The following is a 17,373-nucleotide window of genomic DNA, read 5'->3' as shown; positions in this document are numbered from 1 at the left end:
TTGGCGACCCTGGGGTATCGGCAGCTGTTTGGGACCAATGTGAACCTCGTTTAGAACCCCTTGCCATTAGTTATAATGGACCAGTGGAGTGGTGCTCAACAAGTGTTCACTGTGAAAGCCTTTTATAAGAATGGTGATAGAGTGACTGCTTCGCAAAGGGAATTTCGTCATCATTATGAGTTAGGAAGTCATGATCATGTCCCATCTACTCATATGATTACAACATGGGTGCGTAATTTCGAAGAAACGGGTTCAGCCTTAAAAAAGAAGTCCCCAGGTGGGGCCACTTCGCATAATGCCCGACAATCAATGGCAGCTATTCGATGATTGTTTGGAAGATGCATCATTTCACGCAATGGTGACATTCCATAGCCTCCGAGATCCCCAGATCTCAAGTTTGTGATTTTTTTCTGTGGTGACATCTTAAAAGCCAAGTGTACCGCACACATCCTGCAACCATTGCTGAACTAAAAAGGAGGATTGAAGAGGAATCACCGACATTCCTCTTGACATGTTACATTGACCAATGCAGAATTTCCACAACAGGCTGTCAGAATGTGTATGGAGAAGTGGACAGCACCTTCATGATATTTTTTTCAAAACATAAAATGAATATTGAATGAATATTGTTTACCAAAATTTACAGTTTCCCTGTGCCACTCTGTGTGTGTGTGTGTCTGTGTGTGTATGTATATGTATATATATATATATATATATATATATATAAATAAAATATACACTGAATTGACAGTTTATTGCAAACACATTTTATGTTCCAACATGCCATGCATCACATAATAGCATTGTGTGGTATAAATCGTGCAGACCAGTGGTTTCTAGCACCAGTTAACGTTCAGTTGAGCAATGGAATGGGCAGAATGAGCAACCTTCCAAAGTAGCTGTCTTTATGGGCATGAAAAACAAAAACTACACGTGATCGGCAGTCCTGTGGATGAAAATAGCTTTTGGATCAGAAGAGGTCAAAGAAGAATGGTATGGATCATGCAAGCAAACAGACATGGCATTAAAAGGCAAATCACATATGAATTAAGTATTGGTATCCCGTGTCAACCCCAAATGTACCTCAGTGTACAGAAATATTTTGTAATAAGTGGTGAACTAATGTAATTATTTAGATTTGCTTAATTTTATGTAGTGTACTTTTACAGTGCATAGCACACCAAGGCACTTTACAAACATATAGCCATCATTAAATATAAACTTCCCCACTTGAATAAAGTTCCAAAATGTTTTCAACAATAATTATCTAGACATTGTGCACTTTTTAGATAAGTAAAAATGTTTTTTTATTGGGATACAATTAAAAATGGTTGCTGTGTTATCTTGAGAACAGCACATTTACAATTTTTTTATTTAAATTTTTAGGGCATATCTACATATTGTCAGAAATAAGGTTTCCCATACTTTGATCTTGTGTGGCAGATTGAAGAGTGCTGATTGTGAATCCTCTTGTGTGGAATGAGAAAATTGGTGTATGGAAATGAATTATAGAATCCTTGTGATTACTTCCAAATGCATTTTGCCTAATTTGATTTTATAAAATTTAAATTTACCTCATAGTTTCATATGCAATCAGATGGTATTTGCTGTACTTCCATAGAAGCAGGCTGAAAGACAGATTACATAGTCAGATGCAATTTCTTTTAACTGAACATGAAAAGCAATGTGAAATAGAATATTAAGCTTACTTTTACTATAAAATGCAATATCTGTCTTTCAAAAGTTTATTTTCCTGACTATGCCACCTAAACATCCTTTTTAGGAATGGGGTGTATTGGGAGAGGAGTCATCAAATTTGGCATGTGAACAGAATTTTGCAAGAAATGAACATGTAGTCAGTGGTTCTCAATGTCTCAATGTTCCTGCTGTCTGAAATAACACTTGAAATAATCTTTTAGTGTGGTTTAGATTTAGATGAAACAGTGTAACATAAATGCTTGTACAGTTATTGTTATTAATTAATAATTGTTATTATTGTTATTAATTAACTTGGTGTTTTCAATTGTAATTTAGCACTGCTCATTAATACAGAATTACCTTAACACCACTTGGAATATGAGATCAATGTTAATTTGGGCCGAAGTTAGAAAGCCTTCGATTTTAAACAGCTAATAATGTCTGATGAATCAATTAAAAAATCAACCTGTTTGAAATAATTTAAATTCATAATAACAAGTAATAATTAAACACTAGTAAGACCCTATAAATGTTATCTGTAAAGTAAAAAAAAAAAATTAACTACATGTTAACAAGAAGTATGATACATTTGAATGTCACAGTAGGTTAAAGTCTGCAGTATTATGAAAAGTGCAGAAAACTCATAAAATAAAAGAAACAAAGTAGTTGACATTATAAAATATAAAGAAAAAATAGTTCAGGTGAAATTTGGACATTATTCTAAGAGACATTGTCATTGTTATTCTGTGGAAAGAGCTCCCGAGTAAAGGAGCCAAAAGCACATTCTCTTTTCACAGTAAAATGTTTAAAAAGAAAAAGTAGCTGCCTCATTAGATGGCACTTTTAAATATTTTACTTTTTCCCCTGCTTATCTATGCTCTTAGCCTTTTGGATAAATCCTTTTGCAAGCAGGTTAAGAGCTCATAAGATTGGGCTAAACAAGTGTTAATGAGTACAGAAAAGAGGAGCTTATGTTCTTGGGAAGGAGTTGGCTTTAGAATTGTTATTGATTTAAAAGGATTGTCATCTTGTAGTAATATAGGACAAAGTGTTGTATAATTTACATGTAGTGAAACCGATTTGATTTTATGTTTCACCCTAGAAGTACCGTATCTTCTGTAAACTTTTAAAATGTTGCATTATATACAGCTCCCACTGAGACCATTGTTTATCATAGATGTCTTTTTTTAGCCCCAGTGATTTAACACAAAAGTAAATAAGTCCTTAATGCATTGAGTGACTTTTTCCCAGAGGCATTTATCTTTTTTGTTTGCTTGTCTACTTACATGACAAGTAGTGATCAAAAATAATCTAGCAAAGCCATAGTACCAGGAGCACTAAACCAAAAATGTGATATCTGACTGGTGTTTTGCCACCAAGCTAAATGTATATTGCATGTGAATTGTTTTATTGTTTTGTTTAGTTTTGATGATTCTGTAACAACTAGAATGAAATATATACATTGCACATATTTCCTAGTAGCATGGTTGAAAATACTGTAGGAACCTGTGTCCTTCACCTTCACATCTACATTTGATATTTTTGGAGATGTTAGGTGAATAGGAGTTGACATGGTGTGTTTCGTTTGATATTTTGCTCTCTTTAAAACTTTTCTTGCATACTTATTACATGGCAAAGTTATTTCTTTCACAACTGTTGCATACATTTATTCACCCAGGATACTTGCATTGTTAAATGATGCTGTATTTATAAAGTAGAAAAAAAACCCAATAAAGACAGTGCAGCTCCCGAAACCGCATATATTTGCAGCCAATAGAGCACTAGAACAAACTTGAAATAAAATTCTTAAAATGTACTTATTATACTCACTTTGAAGTGGAAAAGGATGCTTTATTATGAAACCTTCCTTCCACGCTTTAAAATTATATTTATGAAAATGGAACAAAGTTGGTGGTAATTATTTGTTATGCACAAATTATTGGTGGTTGCTTTCTATTGGCAGGATATGCGTTTTCTTCCCTTTTCATGGTGAATATCAAGGGTGAAGATTTCATGTAAACAACATCCTGTGCAACTGATGCTACAAAGCCAACTGGATGACAATGGTATGATCAATAATCCAGAGGTCACATGCTTCTCAGTACTGTATAAGCACAACTTTGCCTTCAATTAAATTGAGTTGTACATACCTGGGATATGAGAAAGTGGAGCATCTATACCCCTAACAGTAATCTTAAGCCTTTATTTCCGGTCCCAGGTGTGGTTACATCTGCTTCTTGCAGGACGTATAATGCTGCTCGCGTTGTGAAGGGGGGCAGCTGAACGCATGCTAAGGATATGTCGTCGGATCATCTGCTGTCTTTCTGCTTCTGGTGATCTGCCTGTTCTGCTTGTCGCATGTCGTTGTTTTAAGAGCTGTGAGCACGTGATGTGTGTCTGCCAAAAGCAATCCAACAACTGCTAGGTTAGATGTCTGTGGACTTGTTTTAAATATTGGTTACTGCCTTGTCTTGTGTGGCGTCGTAAAAACAATACTTGTCCTTTATTTCCGGCCCCAGGCATGGTTAAATGTCTTTCTCAAAGGATGTATAATGCTGCTCACGTTGTGAGGGGGGGTGGCAGCGTTGATCATTTTAAAGCCTGTACAGCTGCTGTCCTTTTTGCCACTTCGTGTCTCTGCTGCTCACGTTGTGATCGCTTCTTCGTGATCATAAATATACACCTGACTGAATTGTGTTTTATTTGAAATGAAACTTGTCGTTGCTTTAACTGTTGCGGGACCATAGATTCTCATAGCGTATGGTCCATTATAGTGTAAGTCTACGTTTTGTGCATTTAATGAAGTCTTGTGCATTTAAAGACTTTTTCTGCTGTTTTCATTTTATTTCTGACCTCACTTTGTCCTGCTATTTTTTCAATTGCATCTGGTCCTGATGATTAATTTCCTTTTGTTTGCGCTAATACGATCTTTACTATCTTTTTTTTTGATACTGTAGCAACTGACGTAATAAAGTGTCACTAAAGTTTTACTTGAACAATCACCGACTTTGTAACCCCAAACACAACTTTCTAGCACCCTCTCCAACCTCTCATCCCCCGGTTCTCGCCCAATTTACCGCATCAATCAATACCCCGCTATCAGTCTTCCGTGCTGTACTCTGCCCTCCATCAATCAGACCGAACAGTCACTTAAAACAAAAAAGGTTTCAACCTGGCTGGGACGCTACAATACTTTCGAATTTTACTGCTTTCATATTCTTTACCTTTCTCTGCATGTGTATCGCGCCATTGTTTGTTTGAGCCTTTCGAATTCTAATGCTTTCATTATCTCTTATCTGCCTTTTTTTCTCTCCAACACTTTTGGGTCCCTTTTCTCCACGCTGCTTTTTCTTCTTTGCTTAGTCGTTGATGTTTCATCTACAACGTATTGTCCTTATACGCTTTATATGTGCTGAGAGCACAGGATCTGTGTGTGCTATGTGCCTTTACACGACTGAGTGTTTGCTGGTTGTGCTCTCTTATTTGATATTGTTTGCATCTTGCGGGTCTTTTAAGTGTCTTCCGAGAACTTCCCAAGAAGATCACGTCTCATTGCCCTGCTTTTCCTTTTCCAGGATTTTTTTTTATAATAGAGAGACATCAGCCAGCCAAAGGCAATTACAGTTTTGTCTTAAAAGAGAACTACTCATATGTCTTGATGATACAGCTGTATAAAGAGTCGTATCCTACAATGATGTGTTATTTTAGGAATAGATATTTTTTATATTTGGCTGTGATGAGTGCTTTCCTTTTGACAGTGCTCAGAGAGCATATTAAGTAAAAATGAAAAGAAAAAAAGCTCATCAAATTTTAGTAATCATTAACAAACTTGTAGTTTTTACAACTTTGGGAGGAATTATCTTTTATTGCCTAGCTATGTCCTTGACAACACCTCTAAGTTCTGTTTGCTCAATTATTATTACTGTCACATACAGGTGCAGATGGCAGAGAACAAAGATGATTGATTACCTTTAAACATTTCCAGTTTATGATTAGCGTTTTGCTCATTTTTAAATAAATGCTGTTAATTTACGATTTTAGCTAAACTGTAACAGTGTACATTTTAGTAAAAAATATCATTTTATCCAAGGAATTGAAAATTTCCACATCTGATTAAGAAACTTATCCCCATTGATAATACCATGACCTTTGAATCTTGCAATCTTTGCCCTAATCCAGTCTTCCTTACAGCACTGAACAACTCTACAGCGCCGCCTCTGATATTGAAATATGTGTATTGATTACTACTTGTTTCTACCGTTAAAATTCTATTGTCAGTAGGCTTCCTAGATATCAAGGGATTATAGCTGCCAGAGGTTTAACTTGCACTATAGTATTGACTTGCATGATTTTCAATCCAACACACATCTTTTCTGTGTGGCATTTAGTTTTATTATTTAATTATTTATAAGTCTCCTTTCATTCTCAAATTCTTTGGTGCTTCAGTTGTATATGGTACTTTATTTGTATATTATTTTAACTAGAGACCTGGTTTTGTACATGCTCTTACTTGTGTTTCAGTATCTGACATTGATTCATGGTGTATTTGACTGAAGTTTTTAATGCATTTTGTTGTTGAGTGTTTGTTTGTGTTGTGTTTCTGCTGGCATTGCCTTGTTATGGTGCTCATGGTGAAAGTCACAGTATATAGTAAAATTTGATTATAATTTAGCCATCTTTATGGTATATTTACAGGTTGAGTGCATTCTTTGAAAAATCTTGAATTATGCTCTTGAAAGTTGTTGTTCTTAACCAAAATGTGTGCTGTCTGGTCTCCTGGTAATGCTGAATTGTTCCAGTATGCGTAATGGTGTGTCCTATGTGGTGCGTCTATGGTAATCATTTAATTTATTTTAAGAGTGGAATTTTCCCACTTAATGAAGAAATTATACATGAGAAAGCAGCACAGAAGCCTTGTGACTGGAAAGCATGCTTTTTTCTCTGGATTACCTGAACTTTTCGGGCAAATTATTAGTTAAGTCAGTACATTACACTGTAATTTCTACTGAGAACAATACAACTAACGTTACACAGGCACATTTTCCCCCTGGAGCCAGAAGCAGGCTAATTAATTGGCTTTCGTGAAACTACACAGTAATGATTTAAAATACTACAGCTACTAAAGCACAAATTATATTTGTTTTGACGATTGTTCTCTTTTCTTTATGGATTTCTAGTTATCTTTATCAGAATAATTGAGCATTTTGTATTGGAGATTCATTTTGCATATGCAGGTTTGTGTTTGTGACTACATATGTTCTATTATAGGAATAGTTTCTGAAAATGCAAATTATGTCAATTTTTTCAGATGTAGTTTCTTGTGAAGGTGCATATTTTGTTAACATAAAAGTGTAGGCCAACTAACGTTTAAGCTATTTTAATTTAACAGCATGACTGTTTATTTACTTTTTTACCCATCCATCTACACTGTACAACCATGGACAACCCTCCAAATTATTGATCTGACCCCTTTCTTAACAGGCACATACAATGAAGCACATCCCCATTGAAAAAATATTGGTAATAGAATGAGGTATACTAAAGACCTCAGAGATGTTAAACTTGGCACTGTCATAGGATTTCACCTTTGTGATAAGTCAGTATGTGAAGTTTCTGCTCTGCTAGATGTGCCCCAGTCAACTATAAGAGCTGTAATTGTGAAATGGAAATGTCTTGGAGCAATAAGTACTCAGGCACAAAATGGTAAATCTCACAGACTCCCAGAGTCTGGCTGCCAAGTGCTAAAGTGCATAGCACATAAAAATGGGGCCGGTTGCATCATTCCCAACAGAGTTGCAAACTTCCTTTGGAAGTAACATCAGCGCAAAAACTCTGCGTCTGGAATGTCATGAAATGGGTTTCCATCTGATAAGCTGCACACAAGCCTAAGATCACTGTGCAGCACCTAGTGTCAGCTGGAGTGGAGTAAAGCATGCCGACATTGAACTGTATAGCAATGGAAATGTGTTTTCTAGAGTATTGAGTTACTCTTAACTATCTGACATTCTTATGGACAAATCTTTGTTTGGCATATGCCAGTAGATTGTTACCTTCCTGACTGCATAGTGCATCCTGTAAAGATGGATGGTGGACGAAGGATAATGATCTGAGACTATTTTTTAGGGTTTGGGCTAGGCCCCTTGGTTCCAGTGAAGGGTATTGTTAATGCTACAACAGTCTTTATAAACAATTATTTGCTTCCAGCTTTATGGCAGCAGTTTGGGGATGGTCATTTTTTGTTCCAGTATAACTATGCTCTTGTGTGCAAACCCAGGTCCATAAAGATGTGGAGTAACTTGTGTGGCTTGCACCAAGCCCAGACCTTAACCCTGTTAAACACTTTTGGGATGAATCGGAATGCCATCTGTGAGCCAGGTCTTCTTGTTCAAAATCAGTACCTGACCTCATAAATGCTCTTTGGCAGAATGGGTTCAAATTCACACAGACACTCTCCAAAATCTTGTGGAAGGCCTTCTCAGAAGAGTGGAGGATGTTAGAGCTGCAAAGTAGGGCCGACTTCATATTAATGCCTATGGCTTTGGAATTGGATGGGATGCCTAACAAGCACATATATGTATGATTGTCAGGTTCCACAAAATTTTGCCAGTGTAGTGTAGCTTAGGGTCATAGGAGGCAGAGCCATTTCATAACATCATCAGGTATGAAGTAGGAATCAAACCTAAAGAGGGCACCAGCCCAACATGAAGCACAGTTACACAGATGCTTTCATACAAGTTAATTCATTTTAGACTTATTCATCAGTTAATCTAACACACAGTTTTTGGGATGTGGGCAAAAACCTAGATTATCTGGAGAAAAATTGAAAACTGCTTTGAACCACGTTTAGTGTAATTTCTTAACATGAAAATTGCTACATCATTGGTAACAAATGTACTGTATCTCTGTAGCTGTAACATGTTCAGCTGCAACAGGTTAATTTTTACCTTACAAGATTTAAACAGAACTAACAAATCTTTTTCTTAACATGGCAATAAATACAGCTATTCACTGAGATCTACTGAGGTTTTGAGTTGTGAGTTTTTGCATTTGCTTTTCACTCAGTACTTTTTAGAATCATAAGGCTGCTTCTTCAAAGTTAGTAGAGTCAATGTGGCATTTTCTGTCCCACTAACTTAGGGTTATGTCAGGCATGTTATTCTGTTTTGGGTGCATTGTAGCCCAATTCAGCTATGTAAACTGTAGTATACTATTTTTATTTGGGCACAGACACTGCACAGTGCTATTCTCATTTGGACAATGCAGCAACTTCTTACCTCTCTAGTCCTTCATGTTGCAATGGAAAGGAAAGAGGCAGAAGAAGTAGGTGGTCAAGAAGTGGACTTTGAAAAGAATGTTGCAGAAACCCCAGATATCAAATACCATGAACTAGACACCTCTTGTTGAAGACATTTACTGGTAATTGGAATGATTCCTGTCATGAACTTATTTTTTACAGTATAAGTTGCCACTTGTTTGTGACCCTTAACAGACAGAAAAAAAATTGTGTCCTTTAACAATTGTGTGAACTTTTTCTTAATAATGGGTCAGTCCAGTAATCTGACACACATGGTATTTATTAGTGGTTTTATATGCAATGATCTTGTTCATGTTGATAATATGGTTACATTTTAAAGATTTTCAAAATTGTATTGTAATTATTTTTGGAAATGTGGTAGACACACTTGCTTATTATTAGTGTCATGTTGGTTTGCTCTTTTTTTCCCCATGAGTATTTTATTTTGAAAAATTTTAACAGATATTTTACATGAGCAAAGTAAATCATCACTTACTTGGAGACTCTTTTAAACAGAAAAATGGTAATGTTCAAAGCTGATTTGACAATAGGAAGACTGCTTTTTTTTCTCTCATAAATGTGATGTTACTTAGTTTATAGATGCTAAGAAGTGTTTTGGCATGTACAGTATAATGCTTTTTTTATTTATATCATGCCATTAATGGTGGGTGCATTCCTTACCAATGTTTTGTCCTCTTGTGTTTCAGGTGGATTTTCTATTGTGTTCCTTGCTCGGACCCATAGTGGAGTACGCTGTGCTTTAAAAAGAATGTATGTCAACAGTATACCTGATGTTAATATATGCAAGCGGGAGATAACAATTATGGTAAGCAGTCTTGATGGGATGTATTTCTGAATGCTAAAATATCTTAATTTGACCATATTTTCCTTTCCATTTACTGACTATGAGATGATAATTTTACAGGTTTTTGGACTTAGGAATTATGAAATGTAAGGAGTGTAATTGAATTTAAAGTGTAGATTAAAGTGAATAAAATAGTACACTGAATTAATAGTATAAAGGAAAAGATAAAATAATTTTTGAATGGACATAAAAGTATTAATAATTTTATATATAGTAATATATTCTTTCTTAGTACACCTTGTATAAAAGAATAAGTATACCTCAATATTCTTTGGTTATCTGCTACCTTATCTAATTGGGTCCACATTATTCACATATTGGCCAACTCTTCTGCTATCAACAGGAAGGTTAAATTGTTTGTTTTTGTTTTATGTTCTTTATTGAATATAAACTTAGAGTACTGTAACAAGCTTACAACTACAAATATAATGCAAATTCTGTTCTGGTGACTTTGGATAATGTACCACTCAACTCCTCCTGTAAAGTTTACAAGATTATACAAGTTTGTGCAGGGTGGTCTGTTAAGAAGGTAAAATCATTTGATCCTTCGATTTCAAAGCTCCCAGTATCACTACTGTTATTTTTCTCATGGATAAAAGTAGCAGCTTGGTAGTATATGAGTAGTGCAAAGTGCCACATCAGGATACAGAAAAGAGAAGCAAAATGGACAAAAATAGTGGTTCATAATTTTTATCATACTTTTTTTTTGGTACAAATGATTAACAAACAGATATGCAAATATTCAGCAGCTATACTGAGGACATTGGACTTCAACCTGGATTTAGGCAAGGAAACATGGACTTATCCCTTGAATGCTCTTAGTACATGCGTCGCTAGCACTGCTGCATAGTTATCAGTGTCTGATGAACGTGTATGTCGGCTCCTTTCTCTACGCAATATAGTTCCAGTCAACTCATCTGATTCATTAACACATATTTCAGATGGACATTGTCAATGTAATGTGAAGTCCTTCAATACAGAGATACCACTGTAATTATAAGATTATTTCCTTGCAAAATTAGAGTTAATCATTAGATAATTTATGTAAAAATTGTTGAACATTCTTAAAAAGTCCACCTAGAGTCTAATAGGACACTAACACTAGGTTTTCCCCAGAATGATGCTGAATGAGGCATTTCATAAATTAAAAGGTCACTGTTTATTCTCTCAATTGTGTATCTGTACAGTGGTATGCCTGTTTATATATGTTAATGTGTATTAATGCATTTTGTTACACAGTAAATGGATGACCAAATGCCTTTTTTTTCTTTTTATACCGCAATGAAGTATACTTCATTTGTTTATAGAAGCCTACATGAAGACCAATATAGTTTTACTTTTTTCTTGATTTTTTTATTTTCACATGAAATAGTGGCCTTTTTTGAGATGTGTTCATGCACAGTTGTTTTATTGTATCTAACGGTACTGCTTACTAGTGAAGATTTTTAATAATATGCAAAGTCCCTATATTTGTTTGTCTGTTGTGATTAAATCTTAATTGTTTCTTCATATTATTAATTACATAGACTGCATTTGCTGTTTATTTATATTTAGTTTTTTGTTCTTTTTAGTTCTGTGTAATTGTTCTTAGTTGGCTGAAGTAGAAAGGCTGCACTTAATTGCAATGCTGACTTAAACCATAACTAGGTCAATTTATTGTTGTCAGTTCCTTGCAATAAAAGCATTTTTTTTTAGTGTGTGAGTGTAGAAATGGGACTCTCTCACAGATTTCTTCTTGAATGTGATGGTGCAAATTCTTAACAGGAGGAACACCATAAAAACAAATAAAAAAACTGCATAAGATGCATAGTATATTTTCCCCAATGACTGGTTTTAATAAATTGTACTTATAATGTGTCTTTCCCAAGCTTAAAACAAAATGAAAATTAAAATTATTTTAATAGTAGATAGCATCAGACAAATGCGTAATATAATTTATATTTTTCATGTTTAAGTAAGTTAAATTGAAATTGAAACCATGAATTCCATATGTGCATGTAGCAATACATTGTGTCCAGCAGGGACTGATCAGCACCTCTAATGGACCAGTTTAATTGTTGGGGAAAAGCACTGTAATCGCCATTCGGTTTTATGTGAGAAATTTTGTTTTTTTGAATTCATATTAAAGTATTTTTGCTTCATACCATTTTTGAGGCTTAGTGCTCATTTGCATGAATTTGGGAATGGTTGAGGTCTATCTTTTCCTTGTAAGTGTTAGACATTAAACTTGATTAACATGGTGCATCTAATATTGGTCTTCCACAATAGCTGCTATACTATACTGTCTTTGTTAGGAATGGTTGGGGACATAAGTATTTGGCCCCACCCATCTCAGTTTCTTAGCAACTTTATTATGCAGTAGTCACATGATGGAGTGGTAGGGTACATAAAAAGAGGCATCTCAGAAAAACTTACCTGTGCAAAAGCCTTTATCTGATGCTGTTAGTAAGGTTGTTAAAGTGTTTTAATGATTTTACTTTGTTTTCATTTTTTCAGCTCTACTTGATATTAAGTTTTGCATTTTGCACTTTTTTTTGCGCCCATTTTTGAATTTGGCCTCCTAATTTTTGTGTTTATTGTGTGATCTCTTGCCTATTTTTGTATTTGGTTATTGGATTATGTGGTTTTCCAAATAGATACTATTTTTTTTTTACCCTGATTCATCACTTCTTTACCCTGATCTGTAGTATACGTTTTTGTGCATATAATCAGTTGTGCTTTCTGGAATAGGGCATCACACAGCATTCCTTAATATATTTTGTTGGTACTATTACCTAAACTTTTTAAAGAACATTAAAAATACATACATGTATTCATGCTATTTATCAGATGAGAGCATGCAAACTCCACACAGGCAGTGGTTGAGCCACCTTATATAACCACTGCACCACTTTGCAGCTCCATGCATAATATATTTGTTCAGTTTGTGGCATTATGTAAACCACTCTACAACCAGAATTCTGGCTGAATGCTTGACTGTTCAGGTTAAATATACATTTTTGGTAGCAATCAATATACAGTATGCTTGTTTGAGCAATTTATTACTTAGTAAATAGAACACTGTGAATTATTGTTTTTTAAATAAATTTGGAACAGGCATACAAGAAAGAATAACTAGATCTGTTATAAGCACTTTGAAAGGGTTACATTTAATGTAAATGTTGTGATGTCCGGAAACTTTGTCTTCTCTCTACAAAGAAAGGATTGTTCTTCTGTGCTTTTCAACAAGGCAGGATAGTACCACTTCAGAAACAAGGTGGAATGTTATTTAGATAAGTACCCAGTCATTGAAGTGTGTCAGTTCTTGGAGTTCTTCAAATTAGCAACTGGCTAAGTTCTTCTTCTAGACAGCTGCTTTCAGAGCTAAACCAGCTGACTTCCGATTTGTACAAGATTGAAAATAAAAGTAGAGCTAGCCAAGACTTCATTTGGCCTCCAGCTGCTCCCTTGGTTGCTGTGGAGTTCCAATTTTAAGCCAGCTGAAAAGAGTGAGCTTTTTAAAGTAATTTTCTTTGTGAGAAGTTGGCATTCTGAACCTGCACACAAAATATCAGCAGTATATCCTTCAGCCATTTAGTAAGAGGCCACTCCACCTTGCTATATGTTTCCTTAACTAATATTTATGTATAACACGATTTGTCATGATTATTGTTTTTACAGCAAAAAGATGACATTTCATGAAGGAATGTAGACTTCTGATACACACTGAAATTAAGTACCCAAAATTTAAAGGTCTACCTAGCCCTTAATTTTCAGAACTTGTTTTGTTCAGTAGTGAATTGCCAGGACCAGCACCTAGTGAAAAAGTTTTGTTATGTAATTTCATGCATGTCTTCTGTATAAATATAACATACTATTTGAAATACTACACTTTGAAATAGTTTATGCTCATGAAACCCTTTTTCTGAGGCACAGCTATAGTGACTACCGAATAATAAAAGTCTTAACATGTTAATCTGGTACAGGTTTTTAGGGTTTAAAGAAAAATTGGAGTATTTTTTCATAGTATGTCCATAATGTAAACTGTAGTTGTGATAGGTCAGACATGATACAACTGTGAAACATAAGTTATATTAAAATCTATAATTAGTTTATAAGGGAAAAAGAGTAGCATTCTTTTAGATTATAAAAAGAAATGTATCTATAGCTTGCAGTGCTATTATGCACTCTGGACACCATCTATACCACTGATCTCACTCTAGACTTGGGGGTTTTTTGTATTGCCACATTGTATTAGCTGAGCAGTGAGGGAAATCTGCTCCACCTCACTGCCTTCCACACTGTGGTGGCGGTGTTAAAAACTGCTAGGCACTGTGGAACACCTTCAACTGTTGAGAGAGCAAAATAATGAAGTAAAGAACCTCTTGCAATTTTACGATTTGAGTGCTGCAAAAATAGCAAAAGGGTGTGAATCCTCAAAAAAGACCCATAAACCAGGACTGGGTATGCCTTAGCCTGCCGAAATATAAGCCCTCACGCTCAGGCAGCATGACCCCAAGCTCTACCGACAGGCTTTGGCATTCTTAGGTGCTAAAATGGGGAAACAGGCTTTTAAAATTCAGATTGCTTTAAATATTCCAGAATAGATCAAGATGCATTTCAAGAGAAAGGGAATCCATAAAAACTTTGGGTTGAGAAACCAGTTCACAGCACGTCTACAGAAGCAGTAAATTCAGAAAGTAGAAAATGAATGAATACTTTTAAAAACACACTCTAAATGACAATCAGTGACTCATTTCAGGATCCACACCTCAGGTTTACAATATGTGGGTTGAGAGCAGTCCGCTGTGTAAAGTTCATCAGGGTGGTTCCATACTCAAAACCGAAGGTACAGAGTAGAACAAGTCATTCAGTTGTAAATATTAAATAAAACAACAGTTAAAATATATTAAGTATAATAAACACAAAAGGTTAATACTTCAAAAAAAAAAAAAAAAAACAAAGAAAACACAGAAAAGGAACATGAACACAAACCATGGAATACACTGGTTGAAACATGACAGCTAGGGAAGTCACACAAAGGTGTTTTTTTGTGATTTTGGTAAAAAACAGCAAGTATTATACAGAAGTAGTTTAAATTCTGGTACTATTCATAACATATTGTTCACTAAGATGACATAATACAAAAAGTCCATATGGCAATTCAAAAATGAAATAGAAGCAGATGCAGTGTACAGTATGTTTTCATGGAGATGTTCAGCCAGGAGAGTCAAAGTGAAGTGTAAAAGAACATTTCTGATATTATGCTCACACGTCCGCACACCATTTGCACTGCTGGTGAGGGAAAAACTTATATACTGTAGCAACAGTGGAGTGAGAGCAAAGCCAGTTATCAGCATTTATGGAAAAGGGTAGGTGCAAGATGAACATTTCAGAAAACATTGTATCAGCAGTCCTTGTGGCACAAAAACCACTCTCCCAACCTTTCAACAAATGTCTTCATTATATTTATTATATTAATCAGTAATAATGTAATGAACATAGGTGTGCCTCTTATCTGTCAAAATGCTTGTTAACACTCTTTTACTGAGATAAATGTGATTGCAGCTGTTCACCTTTTGTGAACCAATATTAATACAGTTTGTTTCTCTCTCTCTCTCTCTTTTCAGTCACTCACTAGCTCACTTATTTGGTCATTCCACTGTTGTCTAGTGAACACCACGCAGTCATGTGTTTCCGCTTTTCATTGACTTGCCAGTTGGTTTGTACCACATATAGACAACCCCATAAAATATTGGCACCATTCATGAAAAATTGCAAAAATTAATATATGAAAGGGACCACACATGCAATGAGTGATATTTTGTGCTTAAACAATTGGGTAAGCCTAAGCCTCATGCTTTTATTGTCAAACAAACTTTTGGAACAGAGTAAAGTTTTCCTTTAGTAATATAAATTTATATTTAAATTTATATACAAATTCATAATAAGGCAGACTCCCAAAATAGATGCACCTGCACTGGCAGGAGTGACAGCACTCAGCCTCTTTCTGTAGTGTTTAATAAGGCTAGAATAAGACCTATGGAGGGATTTTGGACCCCTCTTCCAAGCAGAATGTTTCAAATCATGGAGATTCTTGAGTTTTCTATTGTGAACTGTTGTCTTCAATTGAGACCACGGATTTTAAAATTAGTTCAAATCCAGAGGCTGAGAGGGCCATTGCAAAACCTTGATTCTGTGTTTCTGCAACCAATTCTTTTTTTGATTTTTGAAGTGTGCTTCGGATCATTGTCTTGTTCTCACAGAGGCAACCAGATTTTCTGCTAAAATGTTCTGGTATTTAATGGAATTAATTATGCCACTGACCTTTACATAAGCCCCTGGACCACTGGCAGAAAAACAGTCCCAAAGCATCAATGAGCCACCACGATATTTTACAGTGGGGATAAGGTGCCCTGCTTTGTATGTAGTTCCCTTGTTTCGCCAAACATGTGTTTGAGGTGTTACCGTCTCAAACACTGACATGTTGTTAAGCTTCACCCTTCTTTCAATAACCCACCCATGATATACACATACAGTATATTTAATTGCCCAAATGTATAATGGCTAGTAATGTAGGATTTTATTTTAAAGTTGTATTGTAGAAAAACGCAAACAGCATGAAAAAGTAGGCTACCAACTTTAAATGTTTGATATGATTTTTAATTTTGAAAAGATGTTTATAAGTAGAGTGACAAGGCATTCATAAAAATACAGGTGTATCAGTTTTGTATATGTTTAAAATAAATATTTTAAATAATCTAATGATAATGGAGATGTAGACTTTTGTTTGAGGAAATGTTTTATACTTGGATGCAACGTGACTGTTAACTAAGTCCCCGTTTAAATTGTTATGTTTCATTTTAGTCTTTTTGTATCATTTAACTATAATTGTATCATTTGATTCTCAATATTTTTGTCATCTGTTTCATTGCAGAAAGAGCTTTCTGGTCACAAGAATATAGTGGGATATTTAGACTCTGCCATTACTTCTGTTGGCGACAGTGTCTGGGAGGTGCTTATACTCATGGAGTTTTGTAAAGGTATGGTGCAACCTATTACACAAACAGTTAACAGTTAACTGTTCTCGTTTTTAACACAAGAATACTTTTCAGTTCCTTAACATAAAAAATTACCCAGCCTGTAATATAAAATACTGTAATGTAAAATAAGAGAACTTAGTAATATTTATATTATTAAACAATTCAGAAAGCTCATCAGATGACTATGACAAATAATGTAATCTCACATTACTAACTATAGTGTAGGCTCTGACACTAGAGATCTGTGCCAGCAATCGGAAGGTTGCTGGTTCAAATCCTGTAAATGGCAGAAGTGATTCTACTCTGTTGGGCTCTTGAGCAAGGCCCTTAACCTGCAATTGCTCTGTCTTGGGTATGTCCTGTCCTCCTACTCACAGGGAAAACTTGGAGGTTGGTTGCAGGATGGGCACTCCAACCACTGTAAAAAACCTCACACTGTTCCATTACATTTGAACTAGAGTGGTGCTGAGGTGTCACCTGTTGTATAAATGCAC

At 35.2% G+C, this 17,373-nt stretch overlaps 1 protein-coding gene across 3 annotated transcripts in view; it reads left to right on the top strand.

Annotated features, from left to right (window-relative positions):
* The window catches only part of bmp2k (BMP2 inducible kinase), a 202,023-nt gene that overhangs the window by 107,594 nt on the left and 77,056 nt on the right, over window positions 1-17,373 (top strand). For all 3 annotated transcript variants that reach the window (XM_039758538.1, XM_039758537.1, XM_039758536.1), the window contains exons 2-3: window positions 9,700-9,818; window positions 16,774-16,879. In XM_039758538.1, the coding sequence (XP_039614472.1) occupies window positions 9,700-9,818; window positions 16,774-16,879 (225 nt within the window). The remainder of the gene's footprint in view (window positions 1-9,699; window positions 9,819-16,773; window positions 16,880-17,373) is intronic.

This window comes from Polypterus senegalus, chromosome 7, assembly GCF_016835505.1.
Source record: "Polypterus senegalus isolate Bchr_013 chromosome 7, ASM1683550v1, whole genome shotgun sequence".
Classification (NCBI taxonomy): domain Eukaryota; kingdom Metazoa; phylum Chordata; class Cladistia; order Polypteriformes; family Polypteridae; genus Polypterus; species Polypterus senegalus.
The sequence above is the reverse complement of the archived record's forward strand: the minus strand, read 5'-3'. Positions and strand labels throughout refer to the sequence as shown.